The sequence below is a fragment of the Capra hircus genome, chromosome 10 (genome assembly GCF_001704415.2).
Source record: "Capra hircus breed San Clemente chromosome 10, ASM170441v1, whole genome shotgun sequence".
NCBI lineage: Eukaryota > Metazoa > Chordata > Mammalia > Artiodactyla > Bovidae > Capra > Capra hircus.
The window spans coordinates 15,563,501-15,580,272 of record NC_030817.1 but is presented as its reverse complement, the minus strand read 5'-3'; the positions used below and the strand labels follow the sequence as shown (position 1 = coordinate 15,580,272).

General features: G+C 39.2%; 1 protein-coding gene across 6 annotated transcripts in view; it reads left to right on the top strand.

Annotated features, from left to right (window-relative positions):
* Positions 1-16,772, top strand: part of GPATCH2L (G-patch domain containing 2 like) — a 59,770-nt gene that overhangs the window by 36,282 nt on the left and 6,716 nt on the right. For 5 of the 6 annotated variants that reach the window (XR_001918640.1, XM_018053931.1, XM_018053933.1 and 2 more), the window contains exon 9: positions 11,455-11,549. Coding sequence is in view for 5 of the 6 variants with exons in the window: in XM_018053931.1 (XP_017909420.1) it covers positions 11,455-11,549 (95 nt within the window). In the remaining variant the exon portion in view is untranslated. Of the gene's footprint in view, positions 1-11,454; positions 11,550-13,412; positions 14,304-16,772 lie in introns of those variants that run through there. The other variant, XM_018053934.1, reaches the window with a different exon arrangement.

The window sequence follows — 16,772 nt, the reverse complement described above, 5'->3', positions numbered from 1 at the left end:
GGGCTTGGGGGAAAGAACCTTTTATTAGTCCTCTGTCTGCTGGGGATGCTGTGATGCACAGCAGCTCTCGCTCACCTCTTTTAGTGCTTGGTTTTGGTCATGTGTTAGGAAATGTTTGTGCTGTAACGTTGTCCATAAGGCTGCCCACTCCTACCGGGACATCTCATTCTATAGTCCACAGTTCTGGAATCTTGTCCTCCGTTGGACAGTCTCATTTATAGCAGCTCTCAGCCAGCTGGCATCTTACTGCCAGGTATGGAATGATGAAAGCATTTTCTCTCTCTCTCGTTTTGCTACTGTAATAAACCCATCCTTCCAACGGATATGGAACTGTTGTGCTCCTTTGGGTGGCATGAGACAGCTTCATGATATGCCAGCCTTTGCCCAGCAAAGGGAAGTAAGTAGATTACAGAGAATGTTCAGGTGCTGGCGAGCAGTTTGTCACAAACTGCTGAGGGTTTGGTTTGAGTGAAAACACGAGTGGGATTGCCAGGATCTCTTCCTAAAACCTCCTTTGTGTCCTCTGATCAGGAGGTGGTTTTCTCTCCTCCCTGCGACACTCCTGTTTCTAGTGTCTTAGGCCTGGATCCTGTCATATGTGCAAGTCTGTGAAGATATATTTCCCCGACCGGGTGTTTAATAAATGTCGCTTAACCCTGAAGGTGAAGTCACACATGAGGAGCGGGCCTGTACTCCTTAGGTTTGTTTACTCCTCTTTTCCCTCATGCTCCCCTCTCACTTTCCTTGCTCCTTGATTACAGCTCAGTGTCTTGTGACACCTGTTAGTTCTTTATGTGTCAGCCTCCCTCCCTCTGCTGTGAGCTCCTGGTGGATGGGCCCTTGGCTGTCATTTTGTGTATAACCTCTGCACCCAGCGCAGTGTAGGCCTCCATAAATTTTTGTTAAAAATAATTGAGGTGAATAGATTAGTAATTAAGGAGAATAATTGGAAATATGATGTATATGACCTTTGGTCCTTAGAAATATCAATAGTTTTTCCCTGATGTTACTTATTTGTGTGTTTTAAAGGAAAAGTACAGAAAATAAATATCTTTTAAAAATAAATTTTATTTTTATTTCATCCCAAAACATGAACTTTTCAATGAGTTTTAAAAATGAGTGCTTTTTGAAGGTGAACCATTCCTTAAAAATTAGCTTGCTGTTGACAGAAGAAGACTGTTTTCTTTCCTTAGGAATGACTTTAAACATCTTTGTTCTAAATCTAAAGCAGTCACTTCAGTTATTTATTTATTTTTTGCCAACATTGATTCTATTAAACATGCATGTATTTCTCAAAGTAAGTTTTTCTTCCCCTAAAAGTACATTCCTGCCCCAAGGACATAGTGACCTGCCCAGTTTCCTAAGTAACACTGCAGTTTTAACAACTCACCTGATCTTTTTAGTTACCTGCAGTAAAAAATAAAATAGACGTGTTGTGTTTACGTGTGAATATACAGAATACTCTTTCAATTAATTTTTAATCTTCAGCATTCACCTTCACAGTTACAATGTGAATTTAGTGATTTTTTTTTTCCTGAAGTAAGAATTTTTAAAGAGTGTATTTAATGTTTTTAATGTTCATTCCACCCCCACTGCCCCCAGATCCTTTCAGCAAATGCTGCTGAATGTGATGGTTTAGGAGAAGTACTGACCCAGCACTCATGCTGTGAAGGAAATAGTGCCCGAAGAATACTGAGGCCCAGATTAGACGAAACAGAATGAACGTAGCCTGTCTTTTCTCTGGGTTAATTGCTTGCATGCTGGGGAATAATAAATATATTTTTCATGTACATTTATATTCATTTAGTCACTCTGTTATTCTTTAAGTTAAATATTTAGATCTATTTTATGGACTAGCTTGGCCTTGGGAGTTTTTTTGGTTTTTTTTTTTTAGCTCAGTAATTTTCACAGTAGGTAGAAGCTTATCAGAATTACCTGAGGTAGAATTTCAAAATAAACATATTACAGATTCTTTTTCCATCCCAGTGTGGTGGGAGATGTGTATTTTGTAAAAGCTCCTGACATGATTCTGTTAACCATATGTCACTTCAGTTGAGAAGGAGTTTAAACTTGGTGGTGGCTTTAGCTTAACTAGTACTTAGCCTTTTTTTTTTGCCTCTGCACAACTGAAAGATCCGCTCCCTCCTCGCACAGTACATGGTTCACCGTACAAGAGCAACTTGCACTGCTCTTTAAAAGAAAAAAAAAAAGAGTTACAATTAAAAAAAGAAATGTAGTTAAATTTTCTGCCACTCAGTGGATAAGGATCGGGGTCTGCTCGCCAGGAGAAGGGGAAGCCCACGCCGTTCCCCGGCCCTTTGTGATGCCTCCTCACCTGAGTTTTGGCCTGCTTCAGTTTCTGTCTTGGGAGACAGCGGCATTGTCAGAGTGAAAACAACACACTATTTGTTGTTGTTACTCAGCCCTAAGTTGTGAAGTTATTCTTCCTCTTATGAAATGACTCTCCAACCTGGAAATGGTCTTAAGAGAAATGTTTTAAGAGGGAAGGAGCACTAAGCTGAATTTTAGGAGTGAGCATGGCGTCTCTTTAGGCCTGCCTCGGCTCCTTTCTATACAGGTTCTGTAACCGTGAAAGCTGTGCTTCTGGAAGTGGCCCAGGCTATAAAGTCCATTCGGGAAGAGGCTGTTTCGTTCACCACCATATCATCTCCCCCACCAGGTAGAAACTCAGTGAACAGTGAAAGGAGCAAAATTCCCCTCCTGAGTAGAAGGGAAATAGTCCACACAGAACTGCATACTTTTATGACAAAATAAGGTTATTGACTACTCAGCCGTGTTGTCTGGTTTCAGAAAGCCTCCAGTTCTTTCCTAAGAGGAATTTATGAATTTTGAAGGTGTAACAATTAGGAGTGGGAATGGGATGGTAGAAGTAGACCGTTTGCTACAGAGAAGTGGCAGGCTGAAGGCTTTAGCAGTCGGAAGTCATTTAACGTAGGGACAGTTAACCCCGAAGCCCTCAACATCACTGAGCAGAGACCAGTTGGGGGGGGACCCAGGAAGCAAGGCCCAGGGGGCAGGTGGTGCAAGGACCACCTTGAGCACACAGCAGCCTCCTCAGGATGCTGCACTATATAGTGCAGTGGATAACTATGTGTAGAAGAGTAGGCAAGTAATACTTATTTTCATTTTACTAAAATAAGCATTTAAAAAACCATTGCCTTTCCATTTAAAATGGTTTAAAATGCAAACATTTTTATTCCAAAATGTGTCATTCCTTGAAAATGTGGGATAAATGTTACGCTAGGACTAGGTCCATAAAGAGTGATAATATGTGCCCTCAGCCATCTTCTTGACATACATCAAGTGCACAGAGCTGTGAAATGATGGATGGTGTGTAAATAAAAGGCAGTATTTGTTTTGTTTAGCTCAAGTTGATACTTTAAGAATTACTACCTTAAAACCCTTTTGAGTGTTTTTCTTATAAATGTTATTTTGTATCTGTCAAAACTTAGCATTTCATAAACATTGACCTTGAAGAAGCAGTAGTTTTTAATTAAATTTTTATTGAAGGATAATATACTTACAGAGAAGTGTATGAAGAAATACACACCTGATGAATTTTCATGAAGCTACATCCAAGTAAACCCAGCATCTAGATGCAGAAATGGAACATTCCCAGAAAGAATCCTGCAAGTTGCCTAAGCCTTTTCTAGCGGCTGTCCCTCTTCTTCCACTAGCCGCAGCTCAAGGGTAGCCACGGTCTTGATGTCTAATAACATTATTTAGTTTGAAGAAATGGGGTTAACGTTTAATCTGAAACGTTTTAGTGAGTCCTTTAGTGAGCTTAAGGTAAAGAAGAAGGGAGCATGGCTGTAAACAGTTTCCCTTTGCTTGACTTTTCTCTTTCTCTAGGTCTTTAGGAGAAGCACGATTGAGCTGGGCTTCCCCAGTGGCTCGGCTGGTAAAGAATCTGCCTGCAATGTGGGAGACTTGGGTTCAGTCCCTGGGTTGGGAACATCCCCTGGAGAAGGGAACGGCTACCCATTCCAGTATTCTGGCCTGGAGAAGTCCGTGGGCAAAGAGTCAGATAAGACTGAGAGACTTTCACTTTCACTTTTGATTGAACTAGAACAAAGGGCTTGGATAGTATTTATTCAAGCACCTTGCTTGTGGAAAAGATGGAAGCTCTGTTCTGTACATTTCTCTGTTTTGAGGAGAAACAAAATTTGTAGTTTCACTTTCTTTTCTGCCTGTGTCTTTGACTTCAAAGGCAGTTAATACCTCTACATTTAGACCTGTCTATCCCTGACATTCTGTCTTATGTGTGTCTGATTAGTAAATCAGCATGCCGATTTAGACTTATTCCCAGAACTCCGTAAGGTATAAAAAGTGGATCATTTCCACTATTTTACGCATTTATACTTAATTTCACTTGGGATTTCAGAATTAACTATTCATGGAGTACCTAACTTATTGTCTTTTGCCATATAAATGTGAATGATCAATAAAAGGTGACTTAGGTGGAATTTTTTGGACCATAGGCTTTATATTGTAAATATCTGCCTTTTGTAGTGTTCTTTGCATTCTAAAATATTTCTTATGATTTCAGTCAAATTCTTATTTTTTCTTGTTTATAAATTGAATTGACTCTTAAGCTTTTGCTGTTTAAAGAGAGAGAGTATTTATGTGTGTGTGTGAGGGCGAGAGGGCAGCATGTGGGTGCACATGCCCATATGCTTTTAAACTGTGGAAGTTGCCAGATTGGGGACCTCTGAATAGGAAAATTTGCCTATTCAACAGTAGTCTTGTTGCCTTGCTAACTAGATTCTCTTAGATTTGAGTGAGGTTTCATTTTTAAGGCTATCATTTTTAAGGCCATGAGACTTGATTCCCCAGCTAGGACTGCCAATTAGGAGCTCATCTGATATAATTTTATTAGAGTCTTTTGTATATGCTTTGTACTCTGGCTGCGTTTTTAAAAGTTTTATTAAAATATCATAACATAAAATTTACCATTTTAGGGAATACCCTGGTGGTCCAGTGGTTAGGACTCAGTGCTTTCACTGCCATAGACCAAAGTTTGATCCCTGGTCAGGGGACTAAGATCCTGCAAACTGTGCAGCATTGCTAAAAAAAATTTACCATTTGAATCTCCTGTAAGTGTAAAATTGAGAATTTTTGTTTCTAAAACTTTCATTCATTCATAGCCATTTTAGTCAAGAGATACTTAGTGGGGGTCAGCTATGTGCCTTGTGCTAAAGTTGGTAGGTCACTGGGAAATTATGAAGTAAATGTAAACATGGTCCCTGTTCCCAAGGACGTTAGCCTAATTAGAGAAAGCAGATACATATACACCAGTTAAATAATGGTTCATGGCTGATAAGGCCTAGAATGTTCAAGGAAAGCTGTGTGCAAATGTGAAACTCACTCAGCTTGGTCCTTTAATCCGGGGTAGGATTTGTCTAGGTTGAGAGGAAGGAGGAAGCAGGGAAATGAAATAGCATACCAGTATCCTAGCCATGGCAATCAGAGAAGAAAAAGTAATAAAAGGAATCCAAATTGGAAATGACATATGTTATACATAGAAAATTCTAAAGATGCTACCAGAAAACTACTAGAGCTCATCAGGGAATTCAGTAAAGTTGCAGGATACAAAGTTAATACACAGAAATCTCTTGAATTTCTGTATACTAACAACAGAAGATTAGAAAGAGAAATTAAGGAAACAATTCCATTTACCATCACATCAAAAAGAAAATACTTCTGAATAAACCTACCTAAGGAGACAAAAGACCTGTACTCTGAAAACTGTAAGATACTGATGAAAGAAATCAAAGATGACAGACAACATACGGAAAGATACGCCATGTTCTTAAGAATCAATATTGTCAAAATACTGTACTACCCAAAGCAGTCTGTAGATTCAGTGCAGTCCCTATCAAATTACCAATGGCATTTTCACAGAACTGGAACAAAAAATTTTAATTTGTATGGAAATCCAGAAGACCCCAAGTAACCAAAGCAATCCTGAAAAAGGAAAAGAGTGCTGAAGGAATTGGGTTCCCTGACTTCAGACTATACTACAAAACTACACTCATCAAAACAGTATGGGTACTGGCACAAAAGCAGAAATACAGATCAATGGAGCAGGATCAAAAGCCCAGGAACAAATCCACACATCTGTGATCAACCTGTGATAAAAGCAGGCAGGAATATACAATGGAGAAAAGACAGTCTCTTCCATAAGTTGTGCGGGGAAAGCTAGGCAACTACGTGTACAATTAGAACATCCTCTTAACACCATACACAAAAATAAACTCAAAATGGATTATAAACCTAAATGTAAGATATCGATGCTCTAAAACTCTGAGGAAAACATAGAAAACTGACTTAAATCACAGCAATATATTTTTGGGTCCACCTCCTTGAGTAATGAAAACAAAAATAAACAAGTGGAACCTAATTCAACTTAAAACCTTTTGCATACCATAGGAAACCATAAACAAAATGAAAGGATAGCCCATAGAACGGGAGAAAATATTTGCAAATGAAGTGACCAACAAGCAGTTAATCTCCAAAATATACAAACAGCTCATGCAGCTCAATATAAAAAAAAAAACCCAATCAAAAAATCAGCAGAAGATCTAAATAAATATTTTTCTAAAGAAGACATACAGAAGGCCAAAAAGCATATGAAAAGGTGCTCAACATCACTAATAATTAGGGAAATGCAAATTGAAAGTACAGTGACGTACCACCTCACACCAGTCAGAATGCCCATCATTAGAAAGTCTACAGATAACAAATGCTGGAGGGGGTATGCAGAAAAGGGAAATTTCTTAACACTGTTGGTAGGAATGTAACTTGGTGCAGCCACTGGAAAAGAGTATGGCGGTTTCTCAGAAAACTAAAAATAGAATTGCCGTATGGTCCAGCAATCCCATTCCTGGGCGTATATCCGCAGAAAGCCATAATTTGCAAAGATATGCACCCCAGTGTTCATTGCAGCACTATTTACAATAGCCAAGACATGGAGGCAACCTAAATGTGTATCAACAGAGGAATGGATAAAGAAGATGCATGTGTACTGTGCACGCGTGCACACACACAAATGGGGTATTACTGAGCCATAGAAAATGAAACAGTGCCATTTACAGCAACATGGATAGGCCTAGAGATTTTCATACTGAGTCAAGTAAGTCAGAGAAAGACAAATACATGATATCACTTATATGTGGACTCTAAAATACGATAGAAATGAACTATACTCATGAAACAGGAACAGACTCACGGACATTGAAAACAAACTTACAGCTACCAAAGGGGAAAGGTTGAGGGGAGGGATAAATTAAGAGTTAGGGATTAACATATAAACACTACTGTATATAAAATAATCATCAAGGATCTACTGTATAGCACAGAGAACTCGATATTCTATAACAAGCCATATGGAAAAAATACGAAAAAGAATGCATACATGTATATGTATAACTGAATCACTTTTCTGTACACCTGAAATTAACACAATATTATCAACTATTTCTTGTTCAGTCACTCAGTCGTGTCCAACTTTTCGCAACCCCATGGACTGCAGCACACCAGGCTACCCTGTCCTTCACCATCGCCTGGAGCTTGCTCACACTCATGTCCATTGAGTCGGTGATGCCATCCAACCATCTCATCCTCTGTCATCCCCTTCTCCTCCTGCCTTCAATCTTTCCCATCATCAGGGTCTTTTCAAATGAGTCTGCTCTTTGCATCAGGTGGCCAAATTATTGGAACTTCAGCATCAGTCCTTCCAATGAATATTCAGGGTTGATTTCCTTTAGGATTGACTGGTTTGATCTCCTAGCAGTCCAAGGGACTGTCAAGAGTCTTCTCCAACACCTCAGCTCAAAAGCATCAATTCTTCGGCACTTAGCCTTCTTTGTGATTTAACTCTCACATCCATACATGACTACTGGAAAAACCATAGCTTTGGCTATATGGACCTTTGTTGGCAAAGTAATGTCTGCTTTTTAATACAATGTCTAGGTTTGTCATAGCTTTTCTTCCAGGAAGCAAGTGTCTTTTAATTTCATGGCTGCAGTCACCATCTGCAGTGATCTTGCAGCCCCAGAAAATGAAGTCTGTTACTGTTTCCATTATTCCCCTATCTATTTGCCATGAAGTGATGGGACCGGATGCCGTGATCTTCGTTTTTTTGAATGTTGAGTTTTAAGCCAGCTTTTTCACGCTCCTCTTTCACCCTCATCAAGGGGCTCCTTAGTTCTTTGCTGTCTGCTGTAAGGGTGGTGTCATCTGCATATCTGAGGTTATTGATATTTCTCCTGGCAGTCTTGGTTCCAGCTTGTGCTTCATCCAGCCAACCATTTTGCATGATGTGCTCTGCATAGAAGTTAAATAAGCAGGGTGACAATATACAACCTTGACGTACTCCTTTTCCCAATTTGGAACCAATCCGTTGTTCCATATCTGGTTCTAACTGTTGCTTCTTGACCTGCATACAGGTTTCTCAAGAGGCGGGTAGGGTGATCTGGTATTCCCATCTCTAAGAATTTTCCAGTTTGTTATGATCCACAAAGCCAAAGGCTTTAGCGTAGTCATTGAAGCAGATGTTTTTCTGGATTCTCTTGCTTTTTCTATGATCCAGCAGATGTTGGCAGTTTGATCTCTGGTTCCACTGCCTTTCCTAAATCCAGGTTGACCATCTGAAAGTTCTCAGTTCACATACTGTCAAAGCCTGGCTTGGAGAATTTGAGCATTATTTTGCTAGCATGTGAAAAGAGTGTAGCTGTTCAGTAGCTTGATCGTTCTTTGGCATTGCCCTTCTTTGGAATTGGAATGAAAACTGACCTTTTCCAGACCTGTAGCCACTGCTGAGTTTTCCAGATTTGCTGGCATATTAAGTGCAACACTTTCACAGCATCATCTTTTAGGATTTGAAATGGCTCAGGCTGGAATTCCATCACCTCCACTGGCTTTGTTCATCGTGATGCTTCCTAAGGCCCACTTGACTTCACACTCCAGAATGTCTGGCTTTAGGTGAGTGATCACACCATCATGGTTATCTGGGTCATTAAGATCTTTTTTTAAATAGTGCTGTGTATTATTGCCACCTCTTTTTAATATTTTCTGCTTATGTTAGCTCCAGTCCATTTCAGTTCTTTTTGTGCCCATCTTTGCATGAAATGTTCCCTTGGTATGTCTAATTTTCTTGAAAAGATCTCTAGTCTTTCTCATTCTGTTGTTTTCCTCTATTTCTTTGCATTGATCACTTAGGAAGGCTTTCTTATCTCTCCTTGCTGTTCTTTGGAACTCTGCATTTAGATGGGTATACCTTTCCTTTTCTCCTTTGCCTTTTGCTTTTCTTTTCTCAGCTATTTGTAAGGCCTCCTCAGACAGCCATTTTGCCTGTTTGTGTTTCTTGTTCTTGGGGATGGTTTTGATCACCGCCATCTGTACAATGTCATTTACCTCTGTTCATAGTTCTTCAGGCACTCTATCAGATCTATTCCTTTGAATCTGTCTGTCACTTCTGCTGTATAATCGTAAGGGATTTGATTTAGGTCATACCTTAATGGCTTAGTGGTTTTCCCTTCTTTCTTCAATTTAAGTCTGAATTTTGCAATAAGGAGTTCATGATCTTAGCCACAGTCAGCTCCCAGCCTTGATTTTGCTGACTGTATAGAGCTTCTCCATCTTTGGCTGCAAAGAATATATTCAGTCTGATTTCAGTATTGACCATCTGGTGATGTCCAGGTGTAGAGTCATCTGTTGTATTGTTATAAGAGAGTGTTTGCTATAACCAGGGCATAATCTTGGCAAAACTGTTAGCCTTTGCCCTGCTTTATTTTGTACTCCAAGACCAAACTTGCCTGATACTCCAGGTATCTCTTGACTTCCTACTTTTGCATGATAAAAAAGGACATCTTTGGTGTCAGTTCTAGAAAGTCTTGTAGGTCTTCACAGAACTGTTCAACTTCAGCTTCTTTGGCATTAGTGGTCGGGGCATAGACTTGAATTACTGTGATATTGAATGGTTTGCCTTGGAAACGAATAGAGATCATACTGTCGTTTTTGAGATTACATCCAATATTGTAGTTCAGACTGTTTTGTTGACTATGAGGACTACCCTATTTTTTCTAAGGGATTCTTGCCCACAGTAGTGGATATAATGGTCATTTGAATTAAATTTGCCCATTCTGGTCCATTTTAGTTCACTGATTCCTACAATGTCAATGTTCATTCTTGCCATCTCCTGTTTGACCACATCCAATTTACCTTGATGCACGGACCTAACATTCCAGGTTTGTATGCACTATTGCTCTTTACAGCATTGGACTTTACTTTCACCACCATGCGTATCCACAGTTGGGCACTGTTTTTGCTTGGCTCAGCCCCTTCATTCCTTCTGGAGCTAATTCTCTGCTCTTCTCTAGTAGCATATTGAGCATCTAGCGACCTGGGGAGTTCATCTTTCAGTGTCATCTTTTTGCCTTTTCATAACATTCGTGGGGTTCTCAAGGCAAGAATGCTGAAGCAGTTTGCCATTCCCTTCTCCAGTGGACCATGTTTTGTCAGAATTCTCCACCATGACCCATCTCTCTTGGGTGGCCCTACACAGCATGGCTCATAGCTTCATTGAGTTAGACAAGGTTGTGATCCATATGATCAGTTTGATTAGTTTTCTGTGATTGTGATTTTCATTTTGTATGCCCTCTGATGGATGAGGATAAGAGGCTTGTAGAAGCTTCTTGGTGGGAGGGACTGGCTGTGGGTAAAACTGGGTCTTGCTCTGGTGGACGCCATCTTGACAGATATTAAATCAACTATACTCCAATATAAAATAAAAATTATATAAAATAGCCTGCCAGAAATTTCAGTGTCAAGTCCACTGCCTTTCAGAGAATCTTTTGCTTTTCCAGCTTTGAAGTTCTTACTGTTTTCTTTTTTAAATAATCTGAATATTTCAGGGAACCTATTATTAGCACATAAATTATTATTTTTAAAAATCACAGAAACTAAACTTATTTTGTGATACAGTCACTATTAGAAATCCAGATTTATAGTGATAGAAGGGTTAAACCTGCCATTAAAATTCTATGCAAATATCTGTGTTCATGCAGCATTAAACTTTTCAATATATTACCACTTGGGAGTAAGTATTTCATTAACAAGCTTAGAACAATTGCGGTTTTTATGAAAAATAATTGTACAAAACCAGCATGTAATGAAGCACATATTTATTGAAATTAATCTTGAATGTCTGTTCTGAATTCAGGTAATAAGTTTAAAATGGGTATATATTGTGTGTAAAGAGTAAGTCAGGATTAATTCTGAATAATCTTGTACTGACACTTGATGGCAAAGGGTGGTGCCCATTTTGTTAGTATATGTGTGTAATGGGTGAGGCGTTTCATCTGGGCTGAACATGTCTTACAATAAGACTTACACAGTTAAAGCAGTATTTTTTCTTCCTCATCTCTGCAGACAGGCAAACATACACCTGGGGCCCCCATGTTCACGTGACATCAAGAGGAAACGGAAACCTGTGGCCACAGCGTCTCTGTCCAGCCCAAATGCCGGTAATTAGATACGTAGTTATCCTTTATTGACCACCTGCTGTGTGTCAGGCAGTAAATTTATGTTTTATACACCTTCTCATCTCAGCTTTATGAGAAAGTAGGTCATTTTATTCCCATTTTATATGGGAAGACTGAGAATGTGAAAAGTAATTTGCTTGAAGTCTCCCTGACCCTAAAGTCTGTGCTTTTCACTGTCTTCTGCTTTCTTGGTTTGAATCCCTGTGTTTCGCCGTCAGCAGTCTGGAGTCATCTGCACTTCTGCTGCAGCACAGACCAGAAGTCAGATGTGTGGTCATGAAACCCTGGTGGGGTGGCAGTTTAGTCAGTAGCAAAGGAGCCACACGGGTTCATTTACTTTCATGTTTGGTGGACAGTAAGTGCAGTATCATTTTCCTAATGTCTAGCAGAGTGCTAGTATTTTTCTAGTCATGAAATTTCTAATTAAGTTTTCAAGTTAAAACTTAAAAGTTTTCTGGGCAAAACTAGTTATAGAAACCAAAATAGTAGTTATGCTCAGTGTAGGGTAGAGACCAGAGGATGACATAAAACATTTTTTTGCGATGCTGGAAATGCTTTATATCATGAACTTGGTGGGGATTACATGAGTATATGCACATACAAAGATTCATTGATTCAGATGCTCTGTATGTATGTTATCCTTAGATGAAAAAAGCGGGATAATTATATAGTTATTTATATCATCATTTATATCATCGAGAATATTGGATGTCTGTAAATAGTTTTCTTTGGAGTTAAGATAATTAGATGTAATTAGTAATCCTTGGAAATACTTTATACATTCCAGTACATTTTAGGATAAATTACTCTGGTTAAAAAGAGTGTATCTGTTTGTAGGACCTCTCAGAAGTACTTATGGTTATTTTCTTGCTGATAGTGAATTCACTCTGAGGGAATTGAGTATATCATAAATTATTTTATTCTCTTCAGAAAATAGATATTGGGATGGCCAAAAAGTTCGTTCCGATTTGTCCATTATCGCTTAAGGCAAAACCCGAGTGAACTTTTTGTCCAGCCCAATAATATATAGATCAGAGCACTTGATACCTGAGTAAAAGAGTAGATAGATAGAAGAGTAGATAGATCTCAGACAGACAGAAACTGCTATCTCTCTTAACTTACTAGTAAGTTTCAGCATACTCTGAAATTGACCTGTGTGAGCTTCTGTTTGGATGGCTACTGGATAGTGGTTCATACTGAGCAGTCCCAATCACAGTTCTGATGGTTGTAGGAAGCTTTCTTTTTTTAGTGAGTTTTCACATGGTCATGCCATGAACTGAACATTTTGTCTGAGTTATTTCACTTAATCTTTGCAACAACTTAATAAAGGAGATGCTGTTTTTTATTCCCAGTTTACACACGGGAAAATTGAGGCCTAGAGAAGTTAAAATAGTCACTGAGGTTACATGGTTGATAAATTGTAGACCAAGATTCAGTCCAGTTTCCCTGTGACTCTCAAGCTGCCCTCTTAAACACTGCAGGTGTTTGGTCCTGTATATGACAGGATTGCTTCCAAACCATGACTCCACGTCAAAACCCAGGTCTTCATCCAGTCTGTGGAATTAATAGAGGCAGTAAAACGTAGTCTCCCCTCTTTTATCTTTTTGTTTTTTTTTTCCCCCTTAATATCTAGCTTATGTTTTTAGCTTTTAATTGATGATAAGAGCAGAACTGTTGAGAAGAGTTCACAGTCCTTACTCCATTCAAATCAGGAAGTGTACTGGGAGGTATTAAGAAGACTTGAGCCTTAAACATTTCCCCTGCTGAGCCCAGCTCCTCTCACTTGTTGACTAAAGCCTGCTTCACTGAACATTTTCTTTTTTTTTCTCCTATCCACAACCTGAGTGCCCCATGGAGGTGAAGGACATAGCCCAAGCCCGCGCCATCAGTCAGTAGAACAAATGGGCTTGCTCTGCCTAACATCGGGCCATCTCGGATTCCACCTCTTTTATAGAAATGAGTGATGAAGAGAGGTGCGTTCCGCTTTGCCGCTGTATTAATACACATCAGGGGCCAGCTCCTGGCACTAAATCACGCTCCTGCATACATCTGTTATCGGACTCTTCACCAGTGTGATGAACAAGACTGCAGATAGAGGCTTCCTTGTGTCATTCTTTATAGGATTTTCCTAAAAGAATAAATAGCTCAGATCTCTGCCAACACTCTCCCCTGTCACCGTGATGAATTCAGCTTCTTTCTTAAACATGCAGCCACAAATCTTTTCCCTTTCCCCCTCCCCCATTAGTGGAAAGTTTTGAGTTGAAATTGACTGCATTTAAAGATATTAATAAGACTAGAAAGGTGAAGAACAAAAAAGAAAAACGTGCCTTCCCGTCTTCTTGTATTAATATTAGCAAAGACCAGGGAGAAGGACCTTGTCATGGGGTCGCTGGGTAGATCCATCTCCACTCCCCTTCCCTCTGTGGCTTTAAAACATGGTTGTGCTTAGTGCACAGGGATCCACCCTGGATCCTAGTGAGTAAGTGTATTAACCTGCTTTTAAGGGTGATACACCAGAACAGGGACTTCCCAGTACTGTCTGCCCCATGCTGAAGTGAACCCGCTATTGTGTATGTTCTTAAAGAATGCAACTAGAAAAGAAAAAAGGGTTATTTTCTTGAAAATTTGAGAGACTAAGTAGTTATAAGAACCATAAGAAACTTGGATGGAAACAAGACTTCTTTTTCTTGTGGTGATTTTCTTTGTTAGAGTGGCAAATCAGAGCTTTGGGTGTACAAATTCCCTTTTTTTTTTTTTTCAAAAGGTAAACACATAGCTTTAGGTAAAGGAGAATTGGGATGACAAGGTGTTCTGTTGGGAGTCCTGACTCCTTATTTTTGTGTGTGTGTGGGGGTGGGGGTGGGATCTTAATTTCCCAACTGTGCTCCCTGCAGTGGAAGTGCAGAGTCCTAACCACTGGACTGCCAGGGAGTCCCCAAAGCCCTGACTGTATTGGCCCTTCCAAGAGCCTCTCTTGACCTTCTTGGGAGAGGATATGTGTCCTTGGAAGGATGCCCAGCAGTTAGCCTGTTCATTAGTTGTATAAGATTTCAGATACCGGCCAGCCGCGGTAGCAGTGCACTCACCAGGGCAGGAGGTTTACCTGTCTTACTCACTGCTGCACCCCAGCATCTAAAAACACTGCTCCACACAAAGAACTGTCTCGTTAGATATGTAATGTATGAAGTAAGTGAATAGAATCTTTAAAACAGAGTTACTCTCAGTATTATTCTAACCCTGTGATTGGATTCAGTAGTTCCCTTTTAGGTTGGCCCTTGTCTCGGGAGTCATAGGGCAGATTCTTATTGCCTACTATGCCTTTTAATTACGTTTAAATGTTTTTTGAAGTTAAAAATGTTTTTGAAAATAAATATTGAATGTCCTCAGAAGAATGTTTTTAGAATATATACGTGGTGTAAAGAAAAACAATACAGCCAGTATCCATGTGCCCACCATCTGCTTTACAAACAAGAGCATCAGGACTTCTCTGGCAGTCCGGTGGCTGAGACTCGACCTGGAGTCAGTCCTTGGTCAGGGAACCAGATCTCTTATGCCACAACTGCAAGAGTTTGCATGCTGCAAATAAAGAGATCGTATGCTGTAACTAAAGATCTCGCATGCTGCAATGAAGACACAAGATGCCGAGTACCATAACTAAGACCTGGCGCAGTCAAATAAATAAATATTCAAACAAACAAAAAGATTCCCTTAGGAAAAAAAAAAATGTCTTTTTTAAAAATTGTCTTCCCACTCTCTGAAGGAGAGTGGGAATATATTATCCTAATATATATTTTTGCTAATTATTTGTCATTCTTTGTTGTTTTCAAATAGTTTTGACAGACACATGTATCTCTAAGCAGTATATTGTCTAGTTTTACATCTTTTTGAAGCTTCTGTAAATGGAATGTCATATTTTATAAGTTACAAGTTTCACCCAGTTCTTGATTCCATTCACATTTTATCCTACCAGAATCCATTCATTATTGCCATATGTATAGTATTCCATTTCTGAGCATGATGAATATATTACAGTTAATCATTCTTAATAAGCATTTCAGTCATATTCTTATGACAGTCATATTCTTACTCTTATGCTGGTTTGTGCTGCTGGGGAAAGTATTGCACCATTCTGTGGGAGAACATACGCAGAAGTTTTTCTCGGCCATTTCTCAGTTCTTACGATGGCTGTATCAAAATAAGCAAACAAACACAAAAAACAGCATGTGTTGTTTGAAGAATGTGGAGAAACTGGAAAGCTTGTATATTGCTGGCGGGAATATAAAATAGTGCAGCCACTATGTGTAAAGATCTGGCAGTTCCTCAAAAATTCAGACACAAAACTACCCTGTGATCCAGCAGTTCTGTTTCTGGGTATGCATCACCCAAAAGAATTGAAAGCAAGGATTGAAATAGGTATTTGTACACCTGTGTTCATAGCAACATTATTCACAGCAGTCCAAAAGTAGAAACAACCCAAATGTTCATCACCGGATGAGTGGATAAAGAAGATGTGGTCTATACATTCAACAAGTTATTATTCAACCTGAAAACTTTCATTATCAGAATGAAGTTATGAAACACGTTACAGTATGAATGAAGGCAATGTGTTGAGGAAAATAAGCCAGACACAAAAGGATGAATACTATTTGATTCCACTTAGAAGAGGTACCTGAAACAAATCAAATTCTTAGAAACAGAAAGTAAAATGGTGGTTGCCAAGGGCTGGGGGAGGAGGAGAATGGGGAGTTATTGTTTAATTAGTAGAGAATTTCCATTTGGGATGAAGAAAAAGTTCTGGACATGGGTGGTGGTGATGGTTGTACAACAGTGTGGATGGACTGAATGCTACTGAGGAGTATGCTTAGAAATTATCAGAATGGTGTAGTTCATGTGTATTTTGCCATAGTAAAAAAAAATATATGTAGCCAACACAAAAAGTTTTTCTCAGATAGTTTTTTCCCCATGGTTGATGACCTTTTGGTAATGGTAGGTACAGTTTTTATGAAATTTATTTTCACTTAAATTAGAGTGAATGAGCATGCATACTTGTGTATGAGAAAGAGAGATTTGGGTGGTGATGTCATATGTATTTCTTGCTGCTGGGGTTGAGGTTCTGAAATAACTGCTGCCCTCTAAAAAACTTGTATATGTGCCATAGAGTAATAGCTTTCGATATTTTTTCCTGGTAACTCACAGTAAGAAATT